Raw genomic sequence first — 22,060 nt, 5'->3', positions numbered from 1 at the left:
TAGATTTGACGTTTGTTAGTTTGCCTGTTTATCTGTGGATTTGATATGTTTGTAAATGGTGAAAACATTAATAAAAACTAAAGTACAGCCTCACAGAACTGCTAGCAAGACTGTTGACTCTTGTTTATCCAACGCTTCTTTCCTGCAGTCGCACAAAGAAGGATGAAAGAAACCTTTTGAGCCTACAGTAGTTAACCTTTCCTTTGTAACTTCTCTAAAGTTTGTGCATCGTATAATGCACTAAGTTGATAATTTGGCCTAAACAACAGTTGGCAAAATCAGTTTTGGATAAAAACCAAAAGGCAAATAAAATGCTAATACCAACTGGGACGGCTAAACTTTCATCAGAGGCACTAATTCAAAATAGATGGAATACTGGAATACAAGTTTTTGTTGGCCTCTGATTTGAGTCAGATAAAAATGATATCAATCTAATGCATCACTGCTGCTATCCCATTGTTGCTCTTCCACAACCGACATCAAAGACTGTGATGATGCGATGACTGTAAAGTGATACTGAGAGGAAAGCTGAGGGCAGAACACAAATAACACTGTCCAAATAAAGTCCAGCAGCGTGGGAGTCCCGTTTGTGTGTGAGTGTGTGCGCGCGTGTGCGTGTGTGTGTGTGTGTGTTATTGTGTGAAAGAGAGAAACATATAGAAAGGGAGACAGACAGGATGGGATAGTGGAATGCGGGTCTCACGCTGTCCTGCATCAAATTATAGCTTCACAGAAATCCCCTCAAGATAAACGGAACATTTTTGTTGCAGCTGTAACTCTAATTTTAGTGATAGTTGTACTTGTACTTGAACTAAAAATTCACAGGAGTCTATCCGTGTATTGTCATTGTGTAACATATTACAAACATGCTCTGGGATGGACATATGATCTTCTTTAATGCTTCCGATAACTGTGTCAATTTTCTGTAATGGATGGTGTGTTTTGCTCATTCAGTCTATTTAATGTAAAACAATTATACACCTAATATTGTGTACACTGAATTTACTTGTGAAAATATGGAGACACAGTTTGTCCACCACTGAAAACAACTTACCTCTATAGAAAAGGAGAGACTGACCGATCAAACAAGCAGACTAACTCCGGGACATGTCAGATCTGTGTCAGGTGATGCTGATGTGTCCTCAGGTCCTTCAGTTTACACCCAAGAGATGCTGGATTGTTTCCAAGTAAAGATGCTTCACCTCTCAGTGACCTTTGCACCCCTGTATCATCCCCGAACATCCACTTGCGTCAGTCGCTTTTTTTTGTCTGGAGCAAGTTCAGCATTTCAGAGTGTCAGGTGCGTCTCTCCTTTTAGATGCTCGAGTCATGCCAGTCTGCTGTAGTTATCAACACACTCCTTCTGATCTGTGCATCCTATTCATTTCTGTCACTTTGTCAGCCTGTCTGCTGTTACTGAGTGTATCGATCGCTCAGACATCCTCAAATCTTTCTTCTACTGTTGTACGTCTCACTCCTTTTAATGTGTCTTTCTTCTTCTTCTCTCCTTCTTCTTCTCTCCCTGTAAGCATCATTGTCATTCTCTCTCTCTCTCGTTTCTCTCTCTCTCTCTCTCTCTCTCTCTCTCTCTCTCTCTCTCTCTCTCTCTCTCTCTCTCTCTCCTTTCAATGACTCTGTCTTTCTACTTCCCTCCCTCTCACACTAAATCTTCCCTCAGTTTGGTATTCAGACAGGAAGTCTTAGTATGTGTTTACATTCTGCCGGGACACACACATGCATGCCCATGTACAGTACGCACACATGGTACACATGCACACACCAGATATCTTCAGGCACACAATATATAAAGCACAGCTCATACATTAAATATGTCATATACTGTGAGGGTCCATAAAGTCATTTCTTCCAAATTATCAAATATTGTTATGTATAAAGCTTAGACTAAAAGGATTACTGTAAAACACAAATGATGGAGGTTCTGCATGTTTCCTCACATCATGGTATGTTCAGAAATTAGAATTACACCCATTTGGGTATACAACACCAAAACCCTTGCATCCTCAAAACATTGATATTTTGTATATTGAAGAAAGAAAGAGAAATCATTTGTAAAAAAAACAAAAAACAACTGCATGTGTTGTTGATGCATCCATAAATCTCTTCCTTTTTGATGTAAAGTAACATAAATGAGGTGTCTTCTATCAAGAAAAAGGGATTTGTTTCACATATTAAATGTGAATATGAATGAAGAGTGATATATGGGATTAAACTGAAGTAGAAGAAGAAGTTTGTATTGTGTGGTTCGTGGTCAAATATGAAGAGTAAATAGCTGTATAGAGAATTTGTTAACGACAACAAACATTAGGATAAACTTGAGGGTCTGTATGAAGTGTGTCTCCTTTAATAAACTGCTATTTAGGACATACTGTATAATTGTTTTGTGTATTACCTAAATGTATAAATATAAAGACACAAACGCCTGAGCAAAGGTTGTATTGAAATGTAATGCTCAGTCTATCTCTTTATAATGTGTCCCTGGACCTACGCTCCATCCATCTCGCAGAATGAGACAGGTCTGCGTCTCCTGGTTTCCTGTCCAGAGGATCATCATCACTCACATCTTGTCAGTGTTCCTCGGAAAGATCCGGAATAACGGATGTCAGGAGAAGAGCCATGGATCAACCTGTTACTGAGGACGAGCACGAAGAGAATGTGCAGGATGGGAAAGGAAAGAGGTGAAGTGAGAAGGGGAGGTGTGGAAGAAAAAAGAAAAGACGCAGTAAAGACAGTGTGTCTGTCTGTATGTTTAGGTGCTGAAATTACAGATTGATCTTTATATGACATATGTTTGCATGTGCAAGTACAGAGAGGGGTGCATCAATGTGTGACAGAGTTCAACCAGGGGAACTGGAAAGCTTTGTTTATGTCAGGAACCGTCGGAAAATTGATGACAGAGAAATGGCGAGGATTCTGCACTTTTTATTCCACCCCCGTCCTCTCTCTCATGGTTTATTTGTCAGGAATGAGAGGGGGTATGGATGGAGGATTACGGCTGTCCTGCAGCAAAAGCTTACTTTTTTGGCACTGGTGGCGGTTATAAGGACAGACGTGAGGAATCAATTGCTCGAACAAATAATTGCCCACATCCGTCTAGTTGAGATGCAAGGAGAAAATCACATTGCCTGCAGACCACATCTCTTGTAACCATCACCCAACACTTCAGAGTATGTATGTTCAACAGAGTGAGACTATAATGAGCCCTGAAGAAAATGACTTAGTATGAGTTTTACAATGTGATACTGAACATGCTTTTTCTAGGGTTTTTAACCACTAACATTATCTCATTATCGGACAGTAGGTCCTAAACCTGGACAATAAACGGTCATGTGCTTGTGTCCCTAAATGAGCCCATGTCCAAGACTAGCTTCGCACCCTATGCTGAAACAGTGGAACATGTCCTTTTTTGGAATAAATGAATCTTAATTCTGGGAATAAGGCAGTATGTTTTTACTTTGAGCTGATTCTCTACATTGTGTTCTACAAAGCAATGTCTCCTGTCACATCTACACTCTGAACCCCACTGACGATTGTTTAACTAAATGTCACACTCACAAAGCACATGCACACGCCTGCAGAAACATTGTGATATGCCTCAGACTTGCTGTTTAATTCACTGTCAGCCTGACAAAATACAGGTTCACAGCGCTGTCCTCACATTTCACACTTGTATGACAAATCGACATACGCACATTGTGCATGCACGTGCACACACACACACACACACATATTTTTGTGCCCCCGGCTGAGATGTAGCAAAGTGGTAAAGTGATGTTTATCACTGTCTTAAGTTTGATATTATTGAGCCTGGTAGGTAGCCTAATCATTATGAATATCACTTACTAATGGTCGTTTTAAGTCATTTAACTTGTGGTGTGTTAAATGTCTGTGACTGAAACTAATGACACTGAGAATGTGAGAATTAAAAGTGACTCTGTGTGGAGACAGCACAGACACACGGTTAATGTTATTTACCATGTCAAAACTGACAGTGTAAATGTGATCTCAGAACAAGACATACGATGTGGGATTAGTGTGAAGTGAGGTATTTCTTGAAGAATGAGATTGTTGGTTCGACTGGAGCACAAGGTTCATTGAAGGAGCGGTGAGAAGAGTCAACGCGTGACTTCAGCGAAGGTGTTGAGGTATGGATTCCTTTAGACCCTCCTACAAGAGGTTCTTGCATTTGATAATGTAGTTATAGGTACACACAGGAGAACACTACATCAGTTTTGAGGGATGAAAGTTGATGGAGTTAAAGCAGAAGAATTATGATATTACAGCATCTAGTGAGTCGCATGTTTCTCTACAGTTCTGTCTGATGCAGTCATCAGGCCAAGGATTCAAATAGGATCTGCTACTGGTCTTATTTTAGAAACAGGTGTAAATGCATCTCTTCCTGTGACATGAACCTGTAAGTGTACTGGTACAGGTGAAGAAACAAGTCTGCATTTAACTACGAGACTGATGGAAACAGTATTTATTTTTGTATTCTTCAGTTCAGAGGCTTCCATATGCAAAAGAACATAGACTATAGACTAGTAAATGAAAAGCTAAGGAGGAATGGAATCAATATGTATTAACACATAACAAGGCTTTACGCTGAAGTAAGTTGTCTCATGTTGACGGTAACAAACAGTTCCTTCGGGTTTTGGTAAAACCTCTCACACATTTGTAACCCACTTACAGTATGTGGGTCAGGGATTCCCTCCTCTACTTGTTGATGACTCTTCTCCAAAAAAAAAGTAGCTCAGCAGCAGATCATTGATGTGAGATAAGATTACGGTTGATGCCTCGGACCTGTAACTGACTGAACTGATCTCTTGAGTAGCAGCTAAAGGTTTACAGTTTGCTGAACCACAAAACACATTCAACTGAATTTACTTTTTATTCCCAGATAAGATTTCTACCTTCCTATAGCAGTCACATATACAGTAACTGGCATGTGAAAACAACATTTACAGTATGTTCATTGATACTGTGATTGGATACATGTTTGCATTAATTAATCAGCTGCTGTATACCAAATGATGAAAAGCTTGCTCTCTTCTGGCTGCCTGTTCCTGGTGTGAGTTTACATTTCTTTTAATCTTTATTCAAACATCGGCACAAGACACACACACACACACACACACACTTAAATTGAACTTGTTGAATGTTCATTTTCAGACACACATTGTATTTAGCTGCATCATTAGACATCATTACTTGGCAGCAGTCCATAAACTAGTAGCCTGACAAACAAAACACTAATTCAGTGATTTTGCAAACTCTCGGTTTCTTTTCTGATCTAAAACAAAATCAATACATAAAAAATGCAGTGGTGCAGCGATTGGATGTGTGCTGCAATATTGTAATGGCACTTCAGGTAAGAAAAAAAACAGACAGAGTTAGCTGGCCTTTTCATAACCCAGAATGTAAAACATCATAAAAAAAACACATCGTACCAGCATACATTCATTGTTTCATCTCACAGTAAAACCTGACAGATACAAGCTCCTTTGGGTCACAAAAAGAAAACCCAGTAGATCAGAAATGTCTATCACAACTTTTACAAAAAGGCACTTAAATTGACAATTGAGCCAAAGTCATTACACTGTCCATGCACACAGCTGAAGAAGAGCAAAACCTCTCTGGTAAAACAAAAGGAAAGGTTTTCTGCAGTACCACATATAGTACCCAAATTGGCCCAAACCTGAGTGAAGCTGCACGATTAGATCACTTAATACAGAAGCTTTCCTCCCTACTTTACAGTAGTGTTTCAAAATTCAACATTTTCTACATTTTCCACTTCATATTTCTAAAAATGTCCCCCTGTTAGCTATTCACACCTTTCCTAGCTTGAAAAAACTTTCCCCACTTTTTTCAAGATCTCTAATGTAAACATGCTATGATCAGGATGTGATCATGTCATCATCCTGACATGTACCTGTGAAGTGTGTGTGTGTGTGTGTGTGTGTGTGTGTGCACATCAGTCATCCTCCTGTCTGTAGTGCAGGACGTAAAAGTCGTGGACGTACATCAGGACGGCGAAAGGCTGACCAATGATGAGCGAGATCCATACTGCTGCGTTGCCGTAGTTACCGCGCAAGAAGCGACCAACAAGCCAGGCTAATGGGATCTGATAAGTAAATAAAAATAGAAATTAAATACACATGGTGAGTGATTGGGTTTTTAATGACTAATTACAGTCTCACATCCGCTGTGTGTATCTTTCCCTCTGTTGACTCTATGACTCAGCACGCTCTAATGAATAACAAACTAACAAAGTCAGCAAAGACCAAGAGGCTCTTAAAATTGCTTATTGTCCTGCTATATTCCCCATGATACATCAAATATGCCCTGTCATGCTAATGAGGTTATACATTAAATTGATGATACTGAAGCCAAACACCTTTTAAAATGTCCCACATGAAGTATAAACTCTTAGTGTGATTGGCCTACACAAATAAAGTATTTCATAAAAGCCACACTACTTCTAGTCTACCTGCAATCATTGTATTCAACCTTTAACCACCAAGTTGTGTGCCGGGTCTCACCTGTGCCATCATGCCCATGAAGGCCCAAAGTCTGAACATCCTGAGAGGAATACTCATCAAGTACTGACACACAAACAGACAGGGAAATAAAAATCATTGTATTACAGCTCTATAAAATATAATCTGAGGATTTGCACAACATCTCCCTGAAAAAGAGGATTTCTAAAAGACATTGAAGACATAAAAGGTGCCGTGTATTCAATCTACAGTGTCAAAATAAACAGAGAAAGTGGTCTTGGTCTCAGCTCTTACCTCATGGAAGAAAGCCGACAAGAAGAAGACAGCTGATTGGCTGACTATTTTACTAAATCCTCTCCTAAGCAGGGGCTTGTAAAAGTGGCTACAAGACAAAAGAACACATGTCGAAATGGATATTTACTATCTGTTTTATATAATACTGAATGTTGAAATATCTTAGGTGCTGTAATTCTCCCTCCCTGACAGGAATACAAAGTAAATAGGCTTTAAATAGCATTTCATTTGCTTTGTCTTGTTTAACACAACCTCACTGCCGTGTCAGTGTATATGGAACTGGCTGCAGGCGGCCGTATTTATTACTAGCACTTACTCTTTCACAGCTAGATGAATCAATTTCCCAAATACATCAGTATGCCTTGTTAAGTCTGTCTCCCTGCATCAAACCCGCTGCTGTCCCCTGTGTTCAATTCTATAAATTTCATTGCTCCCTCTCAGTGTGTTAGTGTGCAAATAACTCACCGCAGACACCACTTGTGTACAGGGATGTTCCAGTTCTGCCAGAAATATGTCACCGTCTCAGAGTTCCTGAAGGAAGAGTCAGCAAATGGTGTTGAGGCATTACAGGGTTTAAACAATGGATCACGGCAGTTGGATCAATATTGATGAAGATAAAAAAAAAGTCTAAAATCGTTTTTGTCATGCAGAAAAAGCAGAACTAGTAATTATTCTGCAGTACATTTGAGTGATGAAATTGATTTACTACTATCAGAAACGGTCCAATACATAAAGAAAATACCCACTCTCAGACACACACACACACACTCTCAGACACACACACACTCTCAGACACACACACACACACACACACACACACACACACACACACACACACACACACACACACACACACACACACACACTTACCACCAGTCATTATAGAACTGTCTGTCTCCAAAGTGCAGCAGCTCAGCGGTGAAGTTCATAGACGAGTGGAAGAACCCGTAGAAAAACATGAGCCACAGCAAGTGATTAGGAACCTGGAGGAGGGTTAGATGAATGGAAGGACTAAAATGAAAAAGAAATGTTATGACAGTGAGACGTTAAAAAAAAAAAAAAGGAGGACGTCCAAACTAACAACAAGTAAAAGCCTGATGCAAAACTCAGTCATGGTGAGATATGGTATATTCTCATTCCAGTTAATCACTAACATATATTTGACAATATGCAATAAGCAGTGCATTACCCCCGTGTTCCTCAATATGTGCAACAGTAACATTTGGGAAGACACTAATGAACCGTTAAAGTTGAGTTGATATTGATTCTAATAATGTATTTATTACCTGCAACAGTGAATGTGCTGGTCATCGACTCACAGCAAGCTTGAAAACAATAGAAGTCTCAACATGTAGTATTTACACAGGTTAGGTTTTTACTCACAGCTAATCTTAGAAGTCTCTCAGTCATCCGGGACAGATCCATGTCCTACAGAGGAAAGCAGAGACGCTTAGAACACAAAACAAACACGAGAGCATGTTGTTTACTGCAGAATAAGCTTCACTGTCCTTTGGTCCTCCTCACCTCGAGTGGCTTCATGGAACTTTGAATGATGGGAATCATCCACTGATGAAATAAAGAAGCAGTGTTACGCCAGTTCCAGACATGCACCATAACATATTGGCATCATGTAATGTAATGACCACACATCAGTTTTGGTTTACTTTATAAGACCGTACCTGTTGAGTGAGACCAACTAACATTTGGATGAAGAACAGCTGGTGACAAAGACACACGTCAACAAAGTGAGTGACATGGGAATATGAGATCACAAACAAACTCAGCATTTAACTTAATGTGTAAAATGTCCTTTTGGACAGCTGACATGAGATGTTTCCTCACCATCTCAAACAGTCTCCTCAGCAGGAAACTCAAGCGAATAGTAGGAGAGCGAGGGAAGTTGAGCTCGTAGCACAGAGTCGGAGCAAAGACAAAGTAGTACATGTCTACGGAGACGGAGAGGAGGTCAATGTGACAGTTAGTCAAACATATGTGAGGAAATGAAACATGAAAAAGAAGCAATGGCACATTATAGAAATGTTATTTAGAAAGTTTCATACAAAAACTAGAAAGATGTATTTGAGTACCTCTGATGGTGAGGTTGCCAGGGTAACACACCTTACGGTCGCCTCCATTGAGGTGTTGTGCCGAGGGACCTGCAGGCAGAATTATTACACAAATGTCAGGTTAACATTGTATTTAATGTTAAATATCATTCTATACAAATGCAGAGAAGAGAATATGACAATCATGTGTGGATGTTGACATGAGACAAGTTCTGTTACATAATCAAGTTCCTGTGCGCTTAACTGTCAAACTTCCACTTTGTCAAAGAGCTGCAGTACAAAGTGCCTGCCGTTAGATGTCACTGTAACAGCATGAGCAAAGGGCTGACGGATCATTTTGGGTAAGAAATATAAAACATACACAGAAACTGACTTTAACATTAACAAAGAATCCCTCTCTTTAGCCCACATATGTATGTGCACGTGTGATGCCACTTACAGGACTGCGACCTGGTCAGTTTCTTGGCTTTGACACTGCTCAGCTCTCTGCACCACATGTTGACATCCTTATAGGAGTAAAGCTTTAGGAAGAGGATGGTGTGAGTGCCAACTACGAATGCACCACCGACTGAGAGAGACAGAGACAGAGACAGAGACAGAGAGAGAGAGAGAGAGAGAGAGAGAGAGAGAGAGAGAGAGAGAGACAGAGAGAGAGAGAGAGAGAGAGAGAGAGAGAGAGAGAGAGAGAGAGAGAGAGAGAGAGAGAGATTCTATTTAACACTGGGATGTGGATAAAGCTTTAATGTGACCAACTAATATACTGCCTAGAAGTGTAGGAGGATGAGAAGCAGAGATGAGGGAAGGCCAGTAGAGGGTAGAACATTGTGATAAAGGGAGGAGGGGGCAGAAAGGAAGAGGAGAAGAAAGTGAGCAGAAAAGTGTGAGATGGAGGATGGAGGATGGAGGGAGAGACAGGGACAGAATGGAAATTAAGAGAACAACAAAGACAGAAGGGAGGATTTAACGAGTGGAAAAAGGAAGGAAGGGGATGAGAGAAGAAAGGTCATCATTTGATCTTGAACAAACAGCAAAATAAGCCTAGTAAAATAAATCATCTCTGCTCAAAGTATAAGAGCTATGCCAAGGACATTATTATACAGTAGTCACCATGTTTACCAGTGTGTGTGTGTGTGTGTGTGTGTGTGTGTGTGTGTGTGTGTGTGTGTATGCACTCGTAAAACTGTGTCGGTTTTTTGTGAGTCAATATAAAAAGAAATGTGATGTTTGATTAATAATCTTAACTTTTAAACATCTCTCTCAATCTCTCTCTCACACACACACACACACACACACACACACACACACACACACACACACACACACACACACACACACACACACACACACACACACACACACACACCTTTATCAATTGTCACCATATGCTTGTTAGCAAAAGATCATGCTGAACAGAGTGGAGGACACACACCAACAAGCTTCTACCCACACAATAATTCATGTGCACAGACACAGAAATAAAAGTGGCCTGTTGTGCCAATAGGGTAATGTGGAGGTCAGCACACCTGGCATCAAACCACAGCAGATCTTATCCATTAACCATCTGTTTCTCTGGCTCTATGTGGCTTCTACTATAATCCTTCTATAATTATAGAAGCACAGAGGGGCGGAAAAAAAACATACCAGACGAGCAAATCATCACCCTCTCACGATTTCCCAGCAAAATGATGAATTTGTCTGTGAACTCACAAACATTCACTTTAACGTGGGTTGATCTTAGCAAAGGTTTACTGTAGTCATGTTGTTGTTTTTCTCTGTCAGCAAACTGTACTATGGCAAAGTCTGGAAGTGTAACGATCCACAGATTAAAATCAACATGCTTCACTTTCTGCAGGAAGATGTGGGTAAAACGTTTAAAACTAAGAACTGTATGCATGTACCCCCAGATTCCAATTCGACACACCTTGCTTTCAAACATTTGCAATATGTTTAATTATCCAAGTTTGGATCTGAGATGTGAAGGTAGAAATCGAGCGGCAGCACCGGACAGATGTATTCTGCTGTGCAGAGGATTACTACGTGTTTGAGTAACTTCATTCAAGAAAGCTGAAAAAAGTGTTTGTGTTCCTTAAGAGTCCAAAGATTATTATTTCCGTTGCTCTCCGCCAAATGTTTCATCAGCAAAACTTTGGATGTTATGATAAAAACAGGAAACTTCAAACAAAACAGTTGAATACGTCTTATTGTACATTAAGCCCACTGGTAACTGTACACTGGCTGAATACTGGGGGCGTAAGCAGAGAGCTACAGTTTATGTACGCCTACTTTAGAACATATTAAGTATGCCGGACTATGTACACCCCAGATTGTCTCACTAAATGTCTATAGACTCAGATAAACAGAGCTATTCTACTTTTCATTCAGAACCCAGAACATTCTTGCAGCAGACTTGCACATTAAAGGACATCAAAAGCAGTGGAAATAATGAAATAATGACTGTAGAGAACAGTTTCCCCTCATCGCTACAGTATTCCTCAAAAGAAATGGAATACAATTGAAATTAAGCTTGATATCAGATCCTTGCACTCTGCTTCATGTATAATGGCTGAATACCGTTTGCATAAGCAGTGTCCAGTAAATGCAAAGCTCCCTTCACACACCCATATCTGCACATATGCACCACACACACACACACACAGACACACACAGACACACACACACCCACCTGCCCTCTGTTCCTGCCCTTCCTGTATGAACAGCAGTGCAGAGAGGAGAACAGACAGACAGATGGACTAACTCTGTTACCTCCCAGTGAGAGAACAGATGAGAGGAGAAGAGGATAGGAGAGGAGAGAGGAGAGAGGAGAGAGGAGAGAAGAGGAGAGGAGAAGAGGGAGAGAAGAGGAGAGAAGAAGAGGAGAGGAGAGGAGAGGAGGAGAGAGGAGAGAGAAGAGGAGAGGAGAGGAGGAGAAGAGGAGAGAAGAAGAAGAGAGAGAGAGGAGAGGAGAGGAGAAGAGAGGAGAGCCGCTCTCTCCTCTTCTCTCAGCCTCTTCGCTTCTTCATCTGCCTAGGAGAGGAGAGACGAGGAAAATATACCCAAAACGAAAGAGCAAAGAATTAAAACAATTATTTTTTTTAAACCAAATGAACATTAAAACACCTCTTTTTACTTCAAAAAGAGAAGCAATAGATTTGCTATAACTGGTGGTAGTCACATGTCCTGTTGAATGCAACTGAATGGCATTTCTTTTTATAAAATCAAAGCACGTCAGGCAACATATTTCAAAAACTGGAAGTGGAATGTCCAAGGAGTATAGCGTACTGGTGTGCTAAAGTATTGCTAATGTATCATGGGTGAATTGTATGGTTTGTGGAGGCTGGCCATGTTTTCTGTCAGGCAGCCTGATGAAGACAGAAGAAGGTGACCCTTAGATGACCCTGTACTGCAAACCACACCTACCTTGGCATCTCTCCTCTTCTCTCTTCTCCTCAGAGCCAGCTGGAAATAATCCAGTCATGACCAACTGGTCCATTACCACTAACCGACTCCAATTATGGCTCTGCATAAGATATGTATTTTACTGCACTATCAAACTGCTCGACTGTTTCTCTGAAGGGCAAGGATGTGAATGTCCTCTTCATCTTTATTACAGTTTATTTTCTGCTTAATACACATGGCAACACTGTTAACTACCAATGAATGGATAATGGTTTGGCTGCATGATACACGGTACTAAGTCAACTACTTGTTTCTGTTATGAACAGCAGGTATAAGCAAGGCGAGATGGTATTTTAATAAAAACATCTTACCTGAGGTCATGGAGGGAAGCAAAAGAACCACTGCAGCAGGGAATGTTAGCATGATTGCCATGTTGATGCAATGGACCAGAAATCCCACAAGTTCAGTGAATGAACCCTGAGCAGAAAGAGAGACAAAGAGGACCAGCACAAGGTCTTTTTTTTTATACATTAAATCTTTAAAACAGTAAGTTGTCCTATTTGAAACCATCTTCACCCGACTAACTGCCTATATTTTGTTAGATTTATTAACTTTAGTCCTTTATTGTTGAGCTTATTCTGAAAACAATGAGAAGAATACAGCAGAATACACGAACACTGTAAGTATTCAGATCTCTGGAATAAAATAGAACCACATTTTGAGTTATGATGGCCTATTAAAGTTTTAAAAAGCTCATGATGTTCCATATTCATGCCAAACAGACAGAGCATAACTTAATATGCCCTAAATGCAGCTGGTGAAACTAATTTCTCATTTTACCATTTGCAGATGCAATTGGAGAGGGTCAGCTAGTCAGCCAGTTTTACAGAACAGTTTTAGAAAAAAAAGAATTCCTCCTGGGAGTTGTGGAAGGGCTCCGAATTCAACAGTTCACTTAAAATCCACAGCGCTCTGATGTTTAAGTGCAGGCTGGGTTTTCTCCACTCACCTTTGACAGCTGCCTTTCAGTGTAGAGAGCCACCAGAACGTAAATGTTGGACACTGTCAAAACACAATGACAGAGAGACTCATGTCAGTTCCTCTAAACAGTCCAGATTACATGTTTTCCTTTCAGACCCACCTCTGAAAGGCCTCTGCAGGATGAACGTATGAATAGAACTTGTAATTTATTTATACAATAATGTATATGTGGGTTCCTAGTCTAATGTGTGCACTGGTTTGGTCTCGAGTTGAGTATTTAAGTGAATTAAGCTCTACACTTGCCTTTTTTTACACACACACACACACACACACACACACACACACACACACACACACACACACACACACACACACACACACACACACACACACACACACACACACACACACACACACACACACAATCCTGGTTTTAGAGAAAAGATGCTAGTATTGAGAGCTGAAAATGTTCAACACTTTATTATGCATTAATTGTTGCCACTAATCCTGATTCTGTGTGGAGCAGCAAATTGGGCTGAATTGCATGTAGATTTTTCCTTTTTTTTTTTTATATATATATCTTGTAGCAGTGTCAGTTTAAAATGCAGGGTAACTCACTGCTGAATAAACTTAAGGAAACCACTGGTGTGTAGCTTGCTCTGCTCATTACCCTGACTACACCAGGCTGAGACACACTGATGGCAACATAATTGCAGCGATTGTTCCATTTTAAGACCCTAATCAGTGCATTAGCATGTCAATCAATCTAATCTAGAGTGAACTCATTTGTGTTAAATGCCAGACATTTAGATTTCTGGGTTTTATCAGTCATCAATGCAACTATCCACCAGCACTGCCATTCCAAACCAATGTGTTTAATGGTGCAATCACATGCTTGTTTTCTTTTTTTACCTCATAGTATCATAGTATAGTTGGTACTATGAAGAGACTAGAGGGTACACATTCCTTCCAGGCAAAACTCTTTTTCATGTGACAATAACCAAATTTGTCTATAAAGTGAGCTAATCATGCACAAGTCATTATTTGCCGTTAGCAAGATAAAGTGGGCACACCAGGTTTCTGCAAAAATGCTCATTATAGTTACATGAGATTACAAAGTAAAGAACAATTACATACAGCCAGAAAAACAACTATCTGTAATATTCAACATTATTTTGCCAATTATTTTAACATAAAACATTATGATTTTCTAAAATGTCATTCATTTTTGACTGTTTATTTTATTTTCAGTTCTTCATCAAACATAAACAACATATCCTATCTGAAGAGCAGAACCCATGGGAAATGCATAGCACACTACTGCTAATGTTCTTTACTTTTGGAAACAGGCCTGTTGAGCATCTATTGAGCCCACTCGTGCATCAAACTGGAAACAAACTGTGCCGTTAAGCACCTGCACGGAGCAGCTTACGGAGATATTTAGGCAGCAACAGACTTGTATTGGTAGTGAGATGCATTACACTAGTAGTCCCTCACAGGAAGAGCTGCCTAAATGTAAAACCTTCTAGGCTGGTTTTCCAATGTTGCCTATTTTGCTGGTAGACTACCATAAAATGTACACTTCTGATTTACTTTGTGTAGGGGAGGTGTGTGTGTGTGTGTGTGTGTGTGGTGCTGCAGTCAGAATGCCCTCTGGGAATGAGCTACTTTACTGTCCATGCTACTGCAAACAGACTCCCATTCTCACCTGTCTCTTAACCATCGTCAGAGCGGTCATTTACTCTCTCTCTCTCTCTCTGTCTCTGTCTCTCTCTCTCTCTCTCTCTCTCTCTCTCTCTCTCTCTCCTCACTTTCTTCCCCACTCCTTTATTCTCCCCCTTTTCCAACTTGCCTCTATTTTTCTCCTGCAGCCCCCGCCCCCCCACAGCTTGCTTGCTTGCTTTCTCTCTCTCTCTGTCCTCTCTCTCCCTCTCTCATCTTCCCCATTTCTCTCCCTCCCTCTGCAGCACATGCAGTGTGCAGTATATAGGGCAGGTGATGGTCCCTCTAGACACTGTAAGCTGCAGACTTTTAAATATGGGAAAAACTTTGAATATAGCATGTGCCTATGTGACAAATAAAAAGTGTACTTACCAATCACCAGGCATGCTGCTGGCAAGCTGTAGGGATCATTCAGAAACAAGGAAACCACCTGAATAGGGTCCACCAGAACACCGTACCTGACAAACAAAATAAATAAAAGAAATGGCAAATTAAGAAAAGACAAATCTAAATTAAAATGTACAAACAAATAAAATTATGTTAAAGACAATTAATGAGGTCAGTTTTCTTCAAAATTGAAATGTTAAAGAACTGCACACATATTGTATTATACAGGAGAAATGGAGGATTTAGGGGAAGAAGTTTAGGGAATTGTTTAAGATTGACCTTAGTAAGTTACTGTTTTTATTTAAAGACTTTTTTTACAGTAGATATTTTGACTTAGCAGACTTGTTATATCAGGAAAAGCTCAGGTGTGACTAATCTGTTACATTGCCGAGTACACTATTTTAGCAAACTAGCATGCACAATACCAGGACACTGAAACCAGCACAATGCAATACTTATTATTGTATTAATGACACCTGTGAGGGCTGTTAATATGTCTGTGATAGAAAACATATATTGTTAAAATACACATTACAGGATTAGTAGAAGTACTCTACATAAGCAGAAAGACTTCTGTTTGGTATCTGTCATCATTAACATCACTGGGATTCCTGTTTAAGAATGCCATACTGTGAATGAGCCTATGGGGAAAAGACAGGAAAGAGTCTGAATTTACTCACCTTAACAGGTTTTCTAAGAAGAGCCGAGCATTACTCAACACCTGTAACACAAAGCAAGAGTTAAAGATGTTCATCCGACTGTCTGCTGTATGTATTTCTACAATAACTCTTTGTTTCTGTATGTTTCTTTCATTGGTTCATATTGCCATTCCTACGCTCTTAATCCAATAAATGCATCCTTCCATATCTCCCCTCTCCTCCTCGGTCTCCTTCTGTTGCTCCCCTCTCCTTATATCTCATCCCTTTCCTCTCCTCTACATACAGTATTTCTCCTCCTCCTCCCCACATTCTTCTTTTTTTTTTATCTCTCCTCCTCGCTCTTCCTCTTTCTAATATCTCATTACCCAGTACAAAGGCTCTATGCCTGGGGATGAGACAGAAGTTCAGTGGGAATGAAGAAAAACCTCCTGCGATGAACACAACGATCTGCGTTCAAAGCCTGGATTAACAGAAGGATTTTGCTAGCCTTGTCTTATTCTGCTGCTTCTCCCCAACACAGAGCAGCTGCAAAAGGTTCACGTTAAATCACGTTAAATCATTTAACTGCACTTGCACATCATTTTGAGAGAAAAAAATCCTATTTGACAACAAAAAGGTTTTGATGGGATTTCTCAAAAATGAGCAAACGTGAATAACTCAGAATTATTTGTGTTTGAATTATTTCATACATTTTACTGTAACACCCCCCCCCCCCCCCGAATAATTTACCCGCACTGTAACATCTTTGATTCAAACCATCTTAGAATAGGGTTGACAAGTCTTTATGTTAAACACAACCTTTTGCTTTCTTTATCTTTCTTTATTTTATAAAACTACATTTGATTGTATCAATCCATGACAGTGGATTATGTGCTTGCTTCTGTTTTATAGTAGGTTCTGTGAAAGCAAACTGGATATTACAGTACACTACTACTTATTTAGGGTACATTTGATATTTTACTGATATCTTACTATCGCTCATTATGAATAATGTAACCTAAACATCACTAAACTTGTAACAAGGAGCCTGTAATGTGCAAAATCTGAGACAAAGAAGGTGTAAAATGTGACACAAAAAGGCACTAAAACACAGAGGAAGATGGAAGTGTTGCTTTGGGATTTCAGGACATTATTTTACACTTTCCATCCACACTAGCCTCTTAATTCAGATCATACCACAATACTTAATACAGATTGGCTTTGAGCAAATATTGACCCTCCGGCAGTTTGGATTTTGCACCAGTCCATATTGTGATTTCAATAAAAAAATTAAATTCATTGTTCAGCCCTATCCTGGTGTGCACATGGCTTTGTTGTTGTATGTATATGTATGTTTGTATTCAAAGTGTTGTCTTACCAGCATGACCACACACCAGTTGAGGATTCCTCTGTAGTTATTGTAACCACTGGTTGAACTCAGCAGAGACTCCTGTGTCTTATGACAGCTACACAAATACATTAGATGGATAAATGGGTCAAGCAATCAAGAATATCATGAGCTTAAAATACATTTATTTTTATTTGATTAAAGAATTATATCGATATGCATCAATGGATGAATTTTAGAAAACAAACTGTTATCCTTCATGTACCTACACACTGACCTCTAGATTTGCTGGTAGTTTTAGTAAGAAGAAAGATAGGAAGATAGATTATACCAGCAAAAACAATAGGTTAACATTACGCCCAATAATAAAGAAGTTGTGGCAGCAGCTCAGAAAATATAGAATAGGTCTAATTTCCAAAGGTGTGTTTCAATTTATGTCTCACTTCTGTTATTATTTTCTTTTGGTACACCACAATAAAAGTATATCCGACTGATTTATTGTACACTAAATATCTAGTCAATCAGTTCACAGGGTATACTTTGCTTTTTATAACAAGCCTCAGGGGATTAAGCTAACCCACAATTCACTATGTTCATGAAGCTTTTATTAGATACGCCCCTAATCAATGAAACAGCCCCAGTGACAGACAACTGGTCTAACGTTAGCCATGCAGGGTAAGTGCTAAAGTGTGTTACTCTGCAAATCAGCACTAAAAAGTGAAATTAAAGTATGAATGAATGAGTCACAAAATCAACAGGGCTTGTTCAAGGCGACCTCAGACGACCCTGACCAGCCGTTAACCCCTCACTGTCTGCTGCATTCAAACTTAGGCTAACTCCATAATGTAACGCCAGTCGCGCGCCTGACAAGTTTGACAAGTTTTGTATCGTTAAAACTCACCTCAGTCTTTCACTTAAGTCATTCCTGCGTTTATTTTTCTCACTCTTTGATTTCGAGCCGACTGTTTCCAGTGGACGGTCTTGTTTTCCCTGGCCGCTGTCTCTGCTACAGTCAGCGGCCACCGAGCTCTGACACACCGCGGCAGACTTCTCGTTCATCGGCTGCAGACTTGCAACTCTCCCCGCCGCAAACATCGCCCTTCTCTTGCGAGAGATGACCCCGGTCGAGTCCAAGTCACCCATGATGACAGAGAAAAAGCTACAATAAAGCTACTTAAAGTTAACTTCTAATGGTAGCATGCCTGTTGCTACTAGCGTAGTAGGCGTAGGAGTGGGAAGTGAACGGGCTGCAAAAACAATCCGCCCAAAGCTCAAATATCCTTACACTTGTCATGGAGGTTAATTATGACGCAACATGAAGTGACAGGAGCCAGGCACCGTACATTGTCTGGCGGTTGCACAATGTAGCTGACAGGTGAGTCAGACCCTGAGAGTTTATTCAACGAAGGCTTTGAGGAAGGATTCATTTATTGTAAGTCTACATTCTCACAAAAACAGTGAAATACTATTGTTTTGACTTCATGCCAACTCACCAGGCCCTGTGCGTCTGATGAATGGCGAATGCCAGAAGGATATAATAGAATAGGTGACAAAACAATAACACCCAAGGTCCATTTAGTAGCTGTTCGATCATACCACAGAGAAAGACTAGTCAGACTTGTCTTTAAAGAATTAAAAGCTGAACAAACCTCCACAAATAATACTCTGACATATCCTTTAGAGTGCATAAGATGTTTAGCAATGATGTTAAACATGGTCAGTAGTGCCTCTGCAACTTTTGTAAGCAAACTGAAGTGGGTCGAAGTGCCTGTCAACAGAGGAAGCTAGAACTTGCTCCATGGTTTTAAAAAGGAAGGACGTTACAGCTATTGGATGACAATCATTCAGCATACTTACCTTTGGCTTTTTGGAAAAAATACTTAAACATTGAGAGTTTCCATTATTTAGGCACGGTGTATATGCCTTGTAAAGACTCCTTTCAATTGGAGGGCACAGCCTTTATTAAAAGGTGGTTTCAGGCCAGCTTAGTAAATGGATATCACAACAGTAGGTTCTATAAATGGACTCTTATGGTTAGCTAGCCTCTCAACCTCTAACAGCTGATAGAAGCTAACTACAGTTTAGAGTAAGCAAATACAATCTGAGCTAAGACTGACAATGTGGAGCTGAGCCTGACGAGCTTAGTGTGATGTCTCACAATGGCCACAGTAATAAGTGAATCTCTTATGATTTAGAAAACTACATTGTGTTTCCTCTGGTTCCACACATGCACTCTATGGTTCCACTCTCCACACCTACCAAACTTTACACGTTTTATTCCACTAGTGGCACGGATCTAAAAATAAAAGAAGAAGCAAAGTCTTTACTTTTCATCCATTCATAGTTTTGTGGTGCGAAATGAGCATTACAGCCACAGTGGTCAACTAGTGTAATATGGACTGTTAATCTTGTAAAAGATGCAGATCTCTTTTGACTGTATGGCCAAAGTACTACAATAAACGGGGACTATCTTCCCAGAGACTGTGGCAAACCTCATTACATCACAGCCTGTAAGTTACTCATTGTGTATAGCAGCCAAAACACTGAAAGCTTTCATTTAATAAGAATGCCCTTTCTTTCTATTGTAGTTCTTTGTGCTTATCCATACTGTTGTGGGAACCGATCAGTGTCATTGATCCAGCTTTATCAGTCCTTACTGTCCATAAGGTTGTCTTTTAGAGTAATGAGCCTGTCTGCAGTTGCTGGGATAAGAGACCTTGGAAGGGATCAATAGGAAACTTATGACTAATTGTTTTAACTCCTTGTGTTCACCAAACCATTAAAATATATTAAGCTCGTTCTCAAGTTGTCCTTTTTTTTTCCGTCTTTTTGTTTGTGCCGACTGTAAATGATTAAAAGCTGGTTTGTTGTTTGAGTATAAGGGACAAAAAGAGCATACGTTCCTCCAGAGTTTCAGCGTTTGGCTGGTGTCTTTTCTAACAACTGGTCTTCCTCAGGGAGGCTGAGCTGTATGATATTCCATTGAAGAGATGTCTCAGCAACGATGGTGCAGCAATATTACAGCATTTTCTATCAGCCTGCGCTACAAGCCAGTAGAGGGAGTCCAAGACTTGAATCCTGTTACAACCTTTCGGTGAGCCATTGTGTTGTATCTAATTTGAAAAACCTGAAGTCTGTGTAACGCACTGGTGATAAGTCAAAACATGTATTCTTATTAGAAAATGCATTCATGAATAAATTAGTATCAATAATATAAGTGGTTTGTTTTGTAATGTCCAGTTAAGATGGTTCAGCTGGACATTGGCAAATTCAGAAAGTTGTGATATGAATCGAAGTTGAACGTCTCTATAGTGCACGGCACGGAAGCCACTCTGTTGCGTGCGAGTCTGCTAATGCTCCAAAGATGAAGTTATTTTGAAGCCATTTAAAATTTTGAGAATAAGAGGTTTAACCTTTGCATTATTCATGCTTTCTGTAAGGGCCTCAAAAATCTGTCTGAGCTGCAAGAGGCAGGTAAGAACACAAACACATTTCTCTTTTCACGTCTGCCTCCTGCTATAGAAGCATGACCTTTACGTGACCTTTTCCCTATTTAATGCCTCTTTTTTTACCTTTGCGTGTCTACATTTATCTGTCTATCTTGATATACTATGTGGTCACCTGAACATTACACCCACATGTGACATTTTGAACGTCTTATTCCAAAAACACAGGCATTAATTTTCGGCTATACAGTAACAGCCAACTGGGGGCTCTTCCCAGGCAACTGGTGACAGCCGTGGTTGGAGGCATTATGTTTTTGGGTTGTCCGCCCTTACATCCGTCCCATTCTCGTAAACACGATATCTTAGTAACGCCTTGAGGGAATTTCTCCAGTTTGTCAGAGGCGGAAGTTTTAGTTTTTCTTCTCCTACTGATGGAAATATGAGATCACACTATAATAAAACATCATTGTATTCCATTGCATTAAGATTGGCGTTAATTGGAACTAAGGGCCCAAACAAACAGTTATCTTGTCCACATTCTTTTGGCTACATCTGTCTGTGTATCTATCTGCTCTGTTGCATTCATGTTGCATCTTTCAGTGGGATAAAATGTTTACATCACAAGCTGCTTAACCGTGCTGGCACTTGCTCAGGGCTAGGTGGGAGAGGAAGAGAGAAAGACTGTGTGATTGAAAACACAAGACATAAGGCAATGGGTATCGAAACAGAAGATAAATATAGAGACGCAGGAACAAGAGAAAAAGAGCAAGATGGGGGGGATACAAAGCGAAAGAGAGAGGGGGAGATCTCACCTTCTATCTACTGAATATCTCTCTCCCTCCATCTGGAGAGGCAGGGGGAGCGAGAGATAGTGTTTGCCCTTGCAGGTTGTAATGAAGCTGTGGAAGGATAGATGACTCACTTTAACACAGGCAGAAGAGAAATACACACTCCAACATCACTCAGCTGACCTGAGTGTGTTTGTGTGTGTGTGGGTGCATCTGTTTGTATGTGTGCGTTTGTGATGGTGATGCTAAGAGTGTGACAATAGAGACTGATGCTGATTATATAGGAGACTGGATGGAGTGATAAAGGTGTCACTGGATGGACGGACGGTGATGGAGAGGTATGTGCTCTGCCGTGCATGCACCCCAATGTGTGTGTCTGTGCATGCACCGGTGTCTGTTCATGTACATTTGCATTTGTGTGAGCACATAAATCTGTCCGCAGATATAAGGCGTGCAAGTGTGCACTTTTCTGTGTATGT

General features: G+C 40.2%; 1 protein-coding gene and 1 long non-coding RNA gene across 2 annotated transcripts; one reads left to right on the top strand and one right to left on the bottom strand.

The window, feature by feature from the left end:
* Positions 1-4,892: 4,892 nt before the first annotated feature.
* dgat1b (diacylglycerol O-acyltransferase 1b) lies at positions 4,893-18,663 on the bottom strand. Its single transcript, XM_029452585.1, has 17 exons — positions 18,249-18,663; positions 17,378-17,465; positions 16,042-16,082; positions 15,347-15,432; positions 13,281-13,333; positions 12,643-12,748; positions 9,315-9,443; positions 8,897-8,965; positions 8,652-8,755; positions 8,489-8,527; positions 8,334-8,375; positions 8,193-8,237; positions 7,680-7,792; positions 7,275-7,340; positions 6,810-6,897; positions 6,558-6,620; positions 4,893-6,139 (listed from the first exon to the last, which is right to left on the bottom strand). Exons 1-17 carry the CDS (start codon positions 18,488-18,490, stop codon positions 5,990-5,992), a joined length of 1,524 nt encoding a protein of 507 aa, XP_029308445.1. The 5' UTR covers positions 18,491-18,663; the 3' UTR covers positions 4,893-5,989.
* LOC115021864 (uncharacterized) lies at positions 17,983-20,821 on the top strand. The gene is made up of 3 exons (XR_003833762.1): positions 17,983-18,022; positions 20,305-20,441; positions 20,788-20,821. It is a non-coding gene; the product is annotated as an uncharacterized LOC115021864 (long non-coding RNA).
* Positions 20,822-22,060: the final 1,239 nt, after the last annotated feature.

This window comes from Cottoperca gobio, chromosome 16 (assembly GCF_900634415.1).
Source record: "Cottoperca gobio chromosome 16, fCotGob3.1, whole genome shotgun sequence".
Lineage (NCBI taxonomy): Eukaryota > Metazoa > Chordata > Actinopteri > Perciformes > Bovichtidae > Cottoperca > Cottoperca gobio.
This window is presented reverse-complemented; position numbering and strand designations above follow the sequence as displayed.